The sequence below is a fragment of the Saccopteryx leptura genome, chromosome 4, assembly GCF_036850995.1.
Source record: "Saccopteryx leptura isolate mSacLep1 chromosome 4, mSacLep1_pri_phased_curated, whole genome shotgun sequence".
Lineage (NCBI taxonomy): Eukaryota > Metazoa > Chordata > Mammalia > Chiroptera > Emballonuridae > Saccopteryx > Saccopteryx leptura.
Window position 1 is genome coordinate 99,722,007 of NC_089506.1, and position 15,462 is coordinate 99,737,468.

Consider the following 15,462-nt stretch of genomic DNA (forward strand, 5'->3'; position numbering starts at 1 on the left):
AAAAATTACTTTAGCATCTTCTTTGCAATATTTAGAGGCTAATTATTAATGCTTAATTTGAAAGATTTCTTTGTCAAAAAGGTACAATAAGTGTTTAATTACTTTAAGTTCCTATTTAAAGAACTACTTATGATTTATTATAATATAGAAAACATTTCATCATAACTTATTTTCATAAACATTGTTTAGAAACTGTTTATTTCAGAAAAAGGTAAGCAATGATGAGATTTTTTTCAAAATTACTCTTCCCAGCATGTTTAAGTTGAGTAGTGGAGCCAAAGCTACTTGATTTCATTATCTCCAATGTTGCCTGGCTGGGATTTAGAATTTAGTTTTAAGACATCCTAAACTGAAATGATGAAGACTAGAAAGTCAACTAGAGGAAGAGATAAAACCAGTTGAAATTTTCAACTGAGGAGCGAAAGTAAAATAATGCTTTAGGTCTCTGGCTTAGCAAGGGAATATTGCTATTAAGCAGAAAGAGGAGAAAAAGAAGGGGAAGGAAGAAAGAAGGGGGATGGGGAAGTGATAGAGGAAAAAATATACAAATTTTAGTATGGTATATGCTTAATTTTCAAAAAATGTCAAGGAAAGACAACTCAGCATAAATAAATTAGCTTGTAACAAATGTATAAATGTAGTGACAATTGGTTTTGATGCTGTAACCTCTAGGAGTAGGAGTCAGGACTGAGCAATAGGGAAAGAGTTAAATGACTCTCAAGAGAATACTGGTGTCCAGACAGGTGGGCTACAGACACTGTTTGATGAGTAGTGCTGTTAGTGGTTTTTATGTTGTTGTTTGGTTGGGTGTTTTTTAGTGAATTGTATTGCTTTAAGATGAAATGTGCAGATCTCCAGTTTGTCCCAGGCCTCAGCACTCCTTATTGTCTTCCTCACTTTGAGCCAAATTCATATACTTAAGTTATTTTCTTAAGCACTTTCTAAATTACTTCTTCAAGAAAGACATGTTACATTTGCCACCTTTGTCCTATGAATCAAATTCTTCTTTATAAGACATTGAAAGGAAAGATGGAAAGCTGATTAGAACCTTTTTAAAGGTATATAAAGTTATAAAAGAATGATTCTTTAATACAGTTAAGTAAATATTTTATCTAGTCACATTTAGTAATTTGGAGGTTAGCAAAGCTGTACTATTGGCCTTCATGTGTTTGGTGTGTTTGATTACTGACTCCTACACATTCTATATATTTAAAAATATTTTCTTCCTGACCTGTGGTGGCGCAGTGGATAAAGCGTTGACCTGGAAATGCTGAGGTCGCTGGTTCGAAACCCTGGGCTTGCCTGGTCAAGGCACATATGGGAGTTGATGCTTCCAGCTCCTCCCCCCTTCTCTCTCTCTCTGTCTCTCCTCTCTCTCTCTCTCTCTCTCTCTCTCTCTCTCTCTGTCTCTCCCTCTCCTCTGTAAAATGAATAAATAAATAAATTTAAAAAAATAAAAATAAAAAAATAAAAATATTTTCTGAATTGAGATATACTTGACATAACATTGTACTAATTTTAGGTATACATTATAATGATTTGATGTATGTATTCATTACAAAATTATTACCACATACGTTTAGTTAACATCTGTAACCTCATGTAGTACATGTTTTCTTATAAGAACTTTTAAGATCATATATATAATATGATATATTTATATATGATATATATTTTTAAGATCATATATACATATATAAATATATATATTTCTCTAGTTTTCCTATTATTTTATTCTATTTATCAATAGTTCAATACCTCTTTGGCCTATGGTGAGAGCAATTTGTTTTTTTTTGTTTTGTTTTTTTTGTGTGTTTTTTTTTTTGTTTTTTTCATTTTTCTGAAGCTGGAAACGGGGAGAGACAGTCAGACAGACTCCCGCATGTGCCCGGCCGGGATCCACCCGGCACGCCCACCATGGGGCGACGCTCTGCCCACCAGGGGGCGATGCTCTGCCCATCCTGGGCGTCGCCATGTTGCGACCAGAGCCACTCTAGCGCCTGAGGCAGAGGCCACAGAGCCATCCCCAGCGCCCGGGCCATCTTTGCTCCAATGGAGCCCTGGCTGCGGGAGGGGAAGAGAGAGACAGAGAGGAAAGCTTGGCGGAGGGGTGGAGAAGCAAATGGGCGCTTCTCCTGTGTGCCCTGGCCGGGAATCGAACCCAGGTCCTCCGCACGCTAGGCCGACGCTCTACCGCTGAGCCAACCGGCCAGGGCTGAGAGCAATTTGATTGACAATGCGTCATCAATTTAAAAAATTCTTGAGATTTTTTTGTTTGTTAAGAAATTAAATTTGATGGGGTGACAGTGGTCCATAGGAACATATAGGTTTCAGGTGCACAGCTCCATAACACATTACGTTGTGTGCCCATCACCCAGTAATGGGGGCCAAATATATAGTGACAAAGCTCATATTTTTAATTAAATGGAATTAATGTTATGAAATTTGGATAGATACAAACAGGATCATTTTGGTTTTTTCTTCTTATTTTGCTTAAATTTAATACCTGTGAAAACTTTTTTTTCAAATAAATGCTTATGCAGAATCCTAATATTAAAAAAAATTAAATTGTTTTGTTTAGGTATAAAGAAATGGCCTTCAATTAAATAAAAATAGAAAATGCTTTAGTCTAAGATTTGCACAGAAGTAGTGAATTCTAAAGTAAACATTTTGTCTTTAATATTTCTAATGGTTATTTAGCATTAAAATTATAGTTTGTATTTCTAAATAAATTTGAATCAGGCATTTGTGGAGTCTTTGAAATACTTTTGCAAAACAGCTTGAAAACCACTGGAGTAAGTCACAGTATTGCCTTCAGTCGGAGTAAACCCAGGATCCTGGTTGAGACATTTGCTAGCGTTGTGATCTATGTCTGTTTAATAATAAAAAGCATGCCTAACCTTCCTCCCTCAAGGAGCTGTTAGAACTAAGTTGAGTAATGAAATAGAGCTTCTAAATTGCAGAGTGCTATATTAAATCATTAAATCATCACCTCATGTTTTTCCCAATTACATTTAGAATTTTTTCCTTTTTGACCTTGACCTGGCTCCTTGTCTAGCCTGTATGCCCAGAATTCGCTTTGGACTTCTCCCTGACTAGCCCATTGGCCTTTTAGCAAATTCTGTTCCAATTCTGGTCCCCTCTCCTCACTCACCTGCACTCCTAGGCTTGCGTGGCTGCTCTGTCCTCCCCAGATTAAAATTTTAAAGAGATTCAAAACAGAAAAGAGAGTACAACATGGGCAACATGTAATAACTTTGTATCCATAATACATTTTAATTTAATTTTTGTTACAGATATTTTAAAACATACAAAAAGTAGGAAGACTGGTATAATGATTCCCCACAGTCATTCTCCCTTAGTAGTTATCAACATTTTGTCAAGTACTCCCTACTGTCTTTTGCTACAGTATCCCTAAGAAATTGTTTTATTCCACTTTCAGTATATATGGATATAAAATAATCTTTTTAAAAAATATAATACAATTGATAATATTCTATATTACTCAGTCCATTTCCCCCAGCTATCAAAGGTGTTTTTCTTTTGAAAACATTTTATTTGTTTAATTGAAAATCCAAACAAGTTTCATGTTTTGCATTTGGGTGGTATGTCCCTTTAAGACTTGTAAAATCTATAATAGTTTTCCACTGCTTTAAAAAAATTTTTTGTTATTAAGGTATGACACATATACAGTGAAATGGCCAATCATAAGGGTGCAACTTAGTGATTAGAAAAAAGAATACAGAGCCTGACCAGGCGGTGGTGCAGTGGATAGAGCGTCGGACTGGGATGTGGAGGACCCAGGTTCGAGACCCCGAGTTCACCAGCTTGAGTACAAGCTGATCTGGTTTGAGCAAAGCTCACCAGCTTGAGCCCAAGGTCACTGGCTTGAGCAAGGGTTCACTCATTCTGCTGTAGCGCCCCCCCCCCTTCCATGGTCAAGGCACATACGAGAAATCAATCAATGAACAACTAAGGAACTGGAATGAAGAACTGATGTTTCTCATCTCTCTTCCTTCCTGTCTGTCTGTCCCTATCTGTCCCTCTCTCTGTCTCTGCCACAAAAAAAAAAAAGAAAAACTAATAAACACACATATTCACATCCTTGTAACCACCACTAATACAGAACTCCCTTATTTTGTTATTACCATTTAACTGATATAATATTAAGACAGACTGTTTTATTGCTCTTAAAACATGTTTATATTTATTGCATAAAATAGTAATTCCCAGTAGCCTAAGCTGTTTTTAACTATTTTTAAAATACTGAAAATGCTCATGGAAAGGGTACATTTATTAGCATAGATAATATGCAGGTTAGCTAATGTAGTTGATATATAGGTTAACCAACATATCAATATTTCTTTGATGGAATTTTGTCAGTTCAGTGTGGTAACATGAGTTCTTGTCTGAGCATTAGAAGCACCAAGAATCAAAAGTGCTAGTTAATAAGCAATCATAGGTGCTGTGAATAAAAGTGAAAAGCAAAGTTGTTAAATACATGCACTTTGTTCTGTGGACAGAACTTTTCAAATGGGATCACTGGCGGGGGAAAAAAAATTAAATTGGAACCATTGTCACAGAACCAGAGAATTTTAGTTTTCGACTCTACCTGAGAGATTGTTGGGCAACCCCAACAATCTCTGAGTGGAGGAGGTAGGTACATAGCAGCTATTAGAATCTTGCCTCAGATCACACAGATAGCTAGGGTTTGTTTATCTATGAGGCTTTGATGCTTTTAAATGACCTGTAATTTCTGACTTCAACTTTTTATATCACACGGAAAACGAATTTTTCAGGTTCTCATACAGTGACCCCTGCCTGCCAATGTGTGGTTATGTTTGCACACCATCACCATTATTTTTCCTAATGTGCTATTTGTGTGTTTTATTGTCATTGACTCTTATTTTTTAAAAAGTAAGTGGAAAACTGATCAATGAAGGCACTGCTACTAGTGATAAGAAGTATAGATCATGTATGTAGTGTGGTTGAGATGATGGTGGAGATCATCAGTCTTTGAAACGTGGGCTGCTGGCGGCTCCAGTGGTATATTTGGTGCACGCCGTTAACCTCAGCCTCAGAGACATACAAGTTTAGAGACAAAATGCTGGCACTAGTTCATCAAAATTATATATTAACTTTAATTAAAGATGTAAATAGATATTTAATTTTTTTAGCTCTGTGGGAAAATCCATGTTCCACTTTTATTTATTTGGTATTTTGCACATGTTTTCTGGAAGTCTTTATGTATTAAGGTGGGAAACTGTATCAGTTGGAAAATGTCTTTTGTGTTACTATAGCAAATACATCTTAAAGTTTTTTTCCCCCAATCTGTAAGTTCGCAATTGGTGTGACTTTGAAATCATGCTATTTTTTAAATGTATTTATTTCTCTTTTTAAAAATTCTACCTTTACTATTTAAGTAAAATAAAAAGTTAGTTCATACCTTCATAATGTAAGTGCCCTAGGTCCTCTGGAATATGGAACTTAATGGACCGTACGATAGATAATTCTTTCTGATTGTTCCCACAACCTCTGTGGCGAGCATTCTCCTAACAGACTCATCCTCTGTCTGTCAGCTTCTGTCCACCTCGGCAGAGCTGAGGAAGGGCATCTCTGCCGCCCCTTTCCCTCCTGGGCAGATGGACCAACAGGCTCTATCCCTAGGAATTAGTCCAATACCAGCAGTTGTAGCTATCATAATGTTACAGCATATGCAAATTCACAAATCCAAGAGAAAGTTAACAGTAAGACAATGTTGTAATAATGGCAAGAAAACTTCTATTTTGTATTTACATAAAAGAGAAGGGAATGTCAGTGCCTCCTTGCCTGAGAAGTGGGATGTCTTAGAGAAACTGTCAGTAAGGCCCATGGAAGAACTTCCAGGTTTGTCTGCCTTAATATTTCAAGAAAGTCCAGAAAAGTGTTATATGTGAACAAAGAAGACAAGACTTGATATGAAGCACATGTCAGTGAGCTAGATTCTTTTTAGAAATTTGGATATAAAAAGCCATTCAGAAAGGTTGCAGGTTGGGAAACACTACATATTGTCCAAGAGAAATCTAGAAATGGTTGACAAAAAACAACAAACGAAGCAAAAATTGTTAGGGGTAATGCAGTTATTTCCTTCAGTGCAAAGGTTTGGCAGGGAGACAATAGCTATTGAATGGCTCAATTTCATAATACTTAAGCATCTGAAAACTTAACATTTATGTCACTCACATACCAGAGAAAATTGTGAGTGTAACAGAAACTATATCTACTAGAACCTGTTTTTCCCCCTTCTTCAAATTCCTCAGTATATATCAATGATAAAGAGAAATATTATTTTTAAATTAGTCTGATTCTATTTTTAGAATCATTGTTAGTCTTTGCTACAAAAAGTTGGTTAAATAGTACCTTCCTGCTGGTTGCTATTTTCAATCTTATAGCTGCAAAGACTTTTAAAAACAGATTTTTATTAGTGTTTCAGATCATTTTTTCTTTATTTCTATAAAGAAACCAAATGTAATTTAAAGAAACAAAAGGGTAAACCATATATACTTCTGATACTAACAAGACCTGAATTAAATCAATCTTGCATGTTATCTTAAGGAAATGAACAAATTTACAGAAAATATAACTCCATTCAAGAGATGGGTTGGTTTCTGACATAATACATGACCTCTTTTCAGGAACAATGCATTAGCAAGATACCACTAGGATGAATAGTAGAGTGACAGTGACTTCAATGACAATCTTATCCTTGTTTGATCAACTCTGCAAGTCATTATATGATGTTTAGGAGATAATGCTTTTTAAAATGGGATCTAAAAATACTCTCATCAAGATATAATTTGAATGTTCAACAAAGGCTTGTTAATTACCTTTAAATTGCTTTTATTTATATTATGTAGAACAAGATTTACTCACGTTATCTGTTCATCACTTAGAACAGGGGTTGGGAAACTTTTTGGCTGAGAGAGCCATGAACACCACATATTTTAAAATGTAATTCCGTGAGAGCCATACAATGAACCCTGTACCTTACGCGTTATCCAGTAAAAATTTGGTGTTGTCCTAGAGGACAGCTGTGATTGGCTCCAGCCGCCCGCAACCATGAACATGAGCGGTAGGAAATGAATGGATTGTAATACATGAGAATGTTTTATATTTTTAACGTTATTATTTTTTTATTAAAGATTTGTCTGCGAGCCAGATGCAGCCATCAAAAGAGCCACATCTGGCTCGCGAGCCATAGGTTCCTGACCCCTGACTTAGAATGTGTGGAAATTATCTAGAATATGGCAAACAGCAGATGGAATTATGGCTTTACATACAAATGATCCCAATATTTTGAAAGTTTGCTTAGTTGTGCTTATTTTTAATATGTTTATAAATGAAAACAACCCAGGTTTACTGTGTTTACTGAATTGCACCATGTCTTTTCTTCAAAGGATCCTGTGTGAAACTGTTAAGGACTTTGTTGCCAAAGTAGAGAAGGCATATGAGAGAACGTTGGAAAATGCTGTTGTAGCTGATGCTGTGGCCAGTAAAGTAAGGACACATTATCAGGGCGTGAAAGATTTTTACTAACAGTGTTAACATTGAACTTGTTTTACAGCTAAATTGATTGAGCGGTTTTCCTGCCAAAGCATAAACGAAGAGAAAAGTTACTTTTGAATCAGATACGACAGTTTAAAAACATTCTATTTTATGGCTACACTTTAAGGTGTAGGAAAACTGCATTGCTGAAGACTGTCTGACACACTCAATTTTATTATGCAACTCCCTGTTCCCACTGACTGACATCTCAAAGGAGAAATACACGATAGTCAGGTGGTGGGTGGGGTGGGTTGGAATGCTGGGTGGCCTGAGTTCCAGGGGAGAGGGGAATGGTTTCCCATTTCCAGACAGACTGGCCACCCAGGTGCCTCCCAGCACAGTTCCTCAGATTCCCTAGATTTCACAGCCCTCAGTACCTTTCAGGGTTCTGTTTCTTGCCTTAATATTCACAGAGTTTTTCCCGTCAAGAGCTTGCTGCGGCTCAAATAAGAGGATATCAAGTTTATTGAACCTTAAAAGCTACTGCCTGCTTTTCTGTGTTCATGGCAAGATGTTTTTTACAAAGGCTTGGTTCTCTTGAGTTTGCAAAGAAGTGATCTCCCCAGATTCATGCTTTAGGTGGTGGTTTATTTGAGTGGAAGGAAAAGAAAATAGAAATAAACATACATTTGACGTTTGCAGCCTCTTTCCCTTGTTTTTCTAACTCTGGAGAGCTTCAGAAAACAGAAACCCTCTCCCTGACACATTTCTCTTTTAACTTTCCGCTGTGACTGCCTTGGCATGTCATCAAAGGCAAATAAATGGAGTAAGAAGGAGTTGGAAATTCAGGCCAAATGTTTCTTTACCCCTAGCAGTTTGAGAAAAGCAGGAAAAAACAAGGGCTGGGTGCTTGTGCATTTTCTTTTCGCTCTTTCTTTGAGCCAGTAATTCCTTAGGGACTGTTCGTTCACTCCTTTGCAAACTAAAGCTTTGAAAGCGAGCTCATCAAGACCCAGCCAGACCTGCAGCGTGTAATGCTCAAAACGGTGCCACAAGTTGATAACCTTAGAAAGTGTGAATGCGATTGTTTTGTATAATGTGTACATTTATTGTGTAGTTTTTTTATAGTAGAGATTTTTTTTTCTTCTTTTAAGGAAAAATAGCTATACAAATACTGTAAAGATTTTCACCCATGAAATGAAGTCTGAATGGTTCTGGAAGTATAAATAAATCAATTTACATATGAATTGTACTGTTTCTTAAAATTACAAATTATTTAGTCCATAGGCTACCTAAAGTATAATGTATAACATTACCGATTAATGGTAAACAATATATCACATATTTCATTTAAAATCAGAAACCATTCATTTAAATTATCTTTTTTTTTTTTAATCTCCACTAAATGGAGAGTCATTACGGCATTTTTGTTTTCTTAGTGTTCAGTCCTAAATGAGAAACTTGAACAACTGCTCCAGGCTCTGCACACGTCAGAGTCCCAGGCTGCTCAAGTTCTCCCAGGCATCAGCCCTGTCATTGCAGAAGAAGACACTGTGGAATCTTCAAGTGAAGATTCCTTGTGTGAAAGCAAGGAACAGCTCCTGGATGACACTACAAAACCTTCCTCCCAGAAAGCGGTCAAACCGAAGGAGATAATGTTGCGGGCAAACAGTTTAAAGAAAGCTGTGAGGCAAGTCATCGAAGAAGCCGGAAAAGGTACACACATTAACAGAACTCTCATTGCAAGCACAAGGAGATCTTCATATTGGTCGAACTGGACACACTTTAAGAGTTTTTTTTAAACAAGACAAGAGATAAAGTCATTAAGGTGAAATTTATACTAATAAATAGTCCTACTTATTGTTTTAGTAGTAAGGATAAGCATATTAACAATACTTAAGATCTTAGAAACAAAGTACACTAGAAACACTGAAATAAAATTGAAAATTACTTTAAATAATACTTCATTGAAATCTTTGAACTCCAAATATCAAACCTGAATTATTTTAAAAAGGTTTTCTTAACATTTATTTCATAAATGTTTGTTGCTTTTCAAGGAGTTTATAAAAGTTCTGCCTATATTTTAATTTTTATGTTAATGTACATACTCTTAGAATTTTTGTAGTAGACTAAAAGCTAATTTTAGTATTGCTAATAAAAATCTAAAAACCCTTTACAGGTTATAATTTGTAATTGAACTTGTATTTCATTCTTTGAACATCCTACCTTTTATTTTTTCCTTCTAACATTAATTTTATAATCTCTAACACTTATAGACATATCGCCAATTATTGTTTTTTTATAAATATGGAATTTCTTTTGGTTTATGTGTCACTTTTCCTTCCCTAAGCATATATTGATATTCATGGATTTATTTTTTCTTGTTTGAACATATTTATCTTCTTATCACTTAAAGTTATGGATGACCAAGCAGTGCACCCTTGTGAACCAGTTAACCAGTCATTCGATTATGACAGTACAGAAACAGACGAGTCTAAAGAAGAATCTAAAGATGATGATGCAAAAGAGTCCTTCACTGGTAAGAAAACTATGATAAAATTTTGAAATTAATAAAATGTAATTGTACTTTTAGTTTTCAAAAGGCTTATCAGTTTGAAATAAACTATATTTTTATTTTCAACAAAGCTTTACAAATTTAAAGCTTAGCTATCCATGAATACTAAGAAAATAAAGGAAATGTTATTTATACTGTTGTCAAGTTCTCTCATATCACCTCTTAATCATATAATATAGAGATTATCACAATAAACTAAGGATTGTAGGACCAAACATGCTTAAATATCTCGATTTTCCTAAAGAAAAAGGGAAGAAATAAAACACACAAATAACTGAATTTTAACCTATTTCAGCCCACACATGAGAGTTACATGAACACTGCAGGACCCACATGCATAAAATTTGTCATTTAAATAATTTATTGGTTCCTTGAGTTCCATTGGTCAGCACATAAATGACCAATTCTTATTGCTAAATTAAGCTTTAATAATCATAAGATATCTAGTTACAGCTCTTTCACCACTGAAATTAATTTGCCAATAAATGAATATGTAGTTGCTTGAAGAATGTTAACTATTTCTCTACCTTTTAAGTTTGAATTGAAGATAGATTTATACTTTTAATATATCATATTGTATAAGGAAAAAATTAATTTACTAGAGTAAAGCAAGGCAGAAATTAAAATGTTCACGGAGAAGAGAGGTTAATATGAATATAATGACATAGTACTGATGTAAAGTCAACACATATTAGAGCTGTTTACAATCATTGCATTTTTATTTTCATTATATATAAGGTTGGACAGGTGACTACTTTGGGGTTTCCTCATCTGTAAAATGGGGATAATAATGTACCTGCTTCATAACATACTTACTTGTTGTGATGGTTAAATAAGTTAATATATAGAAAGTGCCTGTAATAGTGACTCATACATAGTGCTGTCTATATAAGAGTGCTTGCTACCATTATCCTTATATTTGCTACTACTGGCACTGCTACTGATTACATTAACTTTGAAAGAATTCCTTAATTGTGTTTTAAACTCTCTAAGAGACTTATAAATTGGACTTTCTAGACCTTACCTGTCTGCCGTACAACCTGCTTGCATATTCTATAACCTTAGTCCTTCCAGACTTTATGTACACCTATTCCAGCACACAATCCAATTCTATAACCTTAGGCCTGTCTTCCTTAAATTTCTACCCATGGATTATAATTACTATTAATAAAGTATTATGGGCCATAATGTTAACAGGAACAACTAATGGCATTTGCATAGTGCTTTATAGTTGGTGTAAAAGCAATTTCACACATTATTCCACTACACTGAAGATGACTCTGCCGTGTGGCAGCACTTAAATGATACTGGAAACAGCTTTCATGGCATCATGCCATTTTCCACACCTTATATCTTCTTGTCCAGACTCTCTCTTCTAAGTCCCCTCACCAATCTTTCACTTGATGATTTTAAACGTTTTGTTTTTCTGGTTGCACCCATTTATTTGATCAATGTTTATCTTAGAATATGATTCCCATTTTGAACCAGATTCTCCAGTATTTCTGTAGTGTAATAGCACAGTGATACTCATACGCTACTCATTCTGGATATTTATGGGTTATAAAGATTACCCAAGAGTCCTTTTTGGCTTTAAGTATTCCATAATAATACCATATAAACCTGATCTCTTCCTCTTGTTTTTGTGCAAGTGACTTTTAAACCTAACTCTAGTAGTTTACACTCCCTAGGAATTTTTATATATTTTTTTTTATTTTTCCGAAGTTGGAAACGGGGAGGCAGTCAGACAGACTCCAGTATGCGCCCAACCGGGACCCACCCGGCACGCCCACCAGGGGGTGATGCTCTGTCCATCTTGGGGCGTCGCTCTGCTGCAATCAGAGCCACTCTAGCGCTGGGGCAGAGGCCACAGAGCCATCCTCAGTGCCCGGGCCAACTTTGCTCCAATGGAGCCTTGGCTGCAGCAGGGGAAGAGAGAGACAGAGAGGAAGGAGAGGGGGAGGGGTGCAGAAGCAAATGGGTGCTTCTCCTGTGTGCCCTGGCCGGGAATCGAACCCAGGACTCCCGTACGCCAGGCCGACGCTCTACCACTGAGCCAACCGACCAGGGCCGGAATTTTTATATTTTTGATTTGGATATATCATTTCACCCTGTCAAAAGTCTTTCAAAGCCTGATTTTAGCATCTTTATTTTACTTTATCTGGAATTTTATAAGCAGGTTTTGTATGTTTCATCTATTAAAAAAACGTTGACTCAAGCAAGGCTGACAATGGAGTCATTACAATATGCTACTGGATAAGTCCCCCAAAGATAGTGTCTGTCTTTGGAGCGTTGGTTTTTCAGCACTCACTGCTAATGGTTTTTCAACTTGCTACCATCCCTCTTACTAATAATCTCATGAACTTGACACTTACATTATAGTCAGCAAAGAAAACTAAAAAATACAAATATAGCTATAGATATTGATATTGAAATATATTACATATGTCTTTAATGATGCAGTATTTGATCTAATCCAGTTTAGTTGGAATCAGCAATAGAAGTGTTTCTGTATTAAATAATCATTAGTTTTGAAGGACAGTCATTGCATTATCATTATTTTGTGTAATAATTTATATGTCTGAGATGTACAAAATACAGATTATGTCTGAGATTTGCAAAATATGATTAATGAGACAGTTAAGAAGAACCATGAAACATTAATTTATTTACCTGCAGTGGAACATCAGTTTTAGTCAGTAGGAGCTCTGCTTTTTATCAGAGAAGAATATCAAAAGATTGTTGTTATTAGAAATTAGCTCCAGAGCTTCTATCTGTCAAAAAAAAAAAAAAAAGAGTGTTCTGTTACTTTTCTTTAGTGCTACTGAACTGCTTTTTAACAAGGAGAAGAGAGTGTAAGATTAATATAGTTAGTTTGTAATTAGTCTTAGGAATAGTAAAGGTAATTAAGTTTTAGAGTACCTTTAAATTGAATTTGAGGATTTTTGTTGTTGTATTTTTCTGAAGTGAGAAGCAGGGAGACAGAGCGACAGACTCTCGCATGTGCCTGACCAGGATCCACCTGGCATGCCCACTAGGGGACGATGCTCTGCCCACCTGGGGCATTGCTCCGTTGCAACTGGAGCCATTCTAGCACCTTAGGCAGAGGCGATGGAGCCATCCTCAGAGCCCAGGCCAACTTTGCTCCAATGGAGCCTTGGCTACTGGAGGGGAAGAGAGAGATAGAGAGAAAGGAGAGGGGGAAAGGTGGCGAAGCAGATAGACATTTCTCCTGTGTGCCCTGGCCAGGAATCGAACCCAGAACTTCTACATGCTGGGCCGATGCTCTACCACTGAGCCAAGTGGCCAGGGCCAGATTAACTGTTTTTTTTAAACACCTGACAATAGCTTCTAAATTAAAGATATATGTGTTCTCCATTAAAGTGCTCTAGTTTAGTTAGAATTAAGTCTCTTTTTTTGTTGTTACATTGAGAGTAATTCCCTTTTGGAACACTTTTATTTTTTTTTATTTTTTCACAGAGACAGAGAGTAAGTCAGAGAGAGGGATAGACAGACAGGAACGGAGAGAGATGAGAAGCATCAATCATTAGTTTTTTCATTGTGTGTTGCAACACCTTAGTTGTTCATTGATTGCTTTCTCATATGTGCCTTGACCGTGGGTCTTCAGCAGAGTGAGTAACCCCTTGTTGGACCCAGCAACCTTCGGTTCAAGCTGGTAGGCTTTTGCTCAAACCAGATGAGCCTGCACTCAAGCTGACGACCTCGGAGTCTCAAACCTGGGTCCTCTGCATCCCAGTCCGACGCTCTATCCACTGCGCCACCGCCTGGTCAGGCCCTTTTGGAACACTTTTAAAGATGTATTGAGCTTTTTGTAATAAACTGTAAAACTGTTTGGGGCAAATCTTTGTTTTGAAAAAATAATTGAGAAGTGCAGGAAAAGTATATTGCTTTTATTTGAAAATAATACTATTTTTCCTCCCACTTATAGAAGAAAATGTTAACTCATGTTTAACATAAGCTCTGGGAATTGCATTAATTAAATCTGATCATTCACCCAACATTTCTGAAAAAAGGGTTGTATAACACTTATGTATTATTTTAAAAATTATCAAGTTTTCTTTTTATCTTTACATATGGTGTGATTACATTCAAATTATAAGTATTCCTGACTTTATAATTATGGTAGGCATCTCTTTTCTACTGATCTCCGTCTGTTTGAAATGGGAGATCAGGATCTACCTACCTGTGGCAGAGTCTCTCCATATAGTAAATCTTAAGAAAATGAAAATAATAGGTAAGCACAGTGTAATATTTTCATTTCCACTGATTGATTTAAACATCTATTAAATTATCTATGCCTTGGATTTATAAGGACTTGCTTATTTCTATATCTTTATCATTTTCTCTTTTTATTCTGGACCTTTTGCCAACAGTTAAAACTGCACCTCGATCTCCAGATAGTCGGGCAAGTCGTTCCCAAACTGACTCTGGCCCTGGTCCAGCTGTGGCAGCCAGCAAAGACATCCTCCCTGTGCTTAATACCAGAATAATCTGCCCAGGTAGTACATGTGATGGAACATGGTATATTTTTAAACATTTCTGTGAGAATGCATAGATACTCGTTTCTGTGAACTATTGAAATGTATTATTGAAGATAAATACCCCTTTAGGAGAATGTGCTTGGTACACTTATCAACCAGAATCCAGATCCTTAAACTTTTGTGTTTATAAGAATTTCCTAGAAAGTATTAAAATTCATGTTTATGGGCTCTGCCCTGAGACATTTTGAGTAGCTCTAGAGTCGAATCTAGGAATCTGCATTTATTAAGTACCCAAGGTAACTCTGTTTGTATATTCTACTGCCTTTTAGTGTCTTTAAAGCTTTCCTTTTAGTTTTAAGCCACCAGTCTCTCTGCAGTTATTTTTAGACTAGAAATATTGTTTTATTTTGGAACATCTGAGAAATCTAACCCAGACCTTATAAGATGAATTTATCTTGGGATGAGATTTGTATTAGTGGAAACCAAAGAACTTGTGGTGCAGAAGAAGGAGGAAAATATAGATGTCTAAGAGGCCTTTCTAAGTACTATCTGTTTGAATTAGTGAAAACTCTCCAGATTCATCCCAGAGTAGATTGGAACCTAAATTACACTCTGAAATATAACATACCCTTATGTCTTCTATCTAAAAGTTTTTTTAAAGGTGAATCACTGAATTGGAAAACTTTAGCATCCTTCTTTCAATAATGGATAGAACAATTAGAGATCTACAAGGAAATGGAAAACTTGAAAAAAATATAAAACAAATCGTTGTAGAAGATGTTTACAGAACACTCTACCCAACAACAGTAGAATACACATTCTTCTCAAGTGCATATGGAACATTCTCTAGGACATACCATATAT

The 15,462-nt window shown here is 36.0% G+C and overlaps 1 protein-coding gene across 5 annotated transcripts in view; it reads left to right on the top strand.

The window, feature by feature from the left end:
* The window catches only part of DGKH (diacylglycerol kinase eta), a 220,665-nt gene that overhangs the window by 162,462 nt on the left and 42,741 nt on the right, over positions 1-15,462 (top strand). For all 5 annotated transcript variants that reach the window (XM_066380833.1, XM_066380838.1, XM_066380837.1 and 2 more), the window contains exons 15-18: positions 7,437-7,536; positions 8,964-9,240; positions 9,941-10,063; positions 14,491-14,616. In XM_066380833.1, the coding sequence (XP_066236930.1) occupies positions 7,437-7,536; positions 8,964-9,240; positions 9,941-10,063; positions 14,491-14,616 (626 nt within the window). The remainder of the gene's footprint in view (positions 1-7,436; positions 7,537-8,963; positions 9,241-9,940; positions 10,064-14,490; positions 14,617-15,462) is intronic.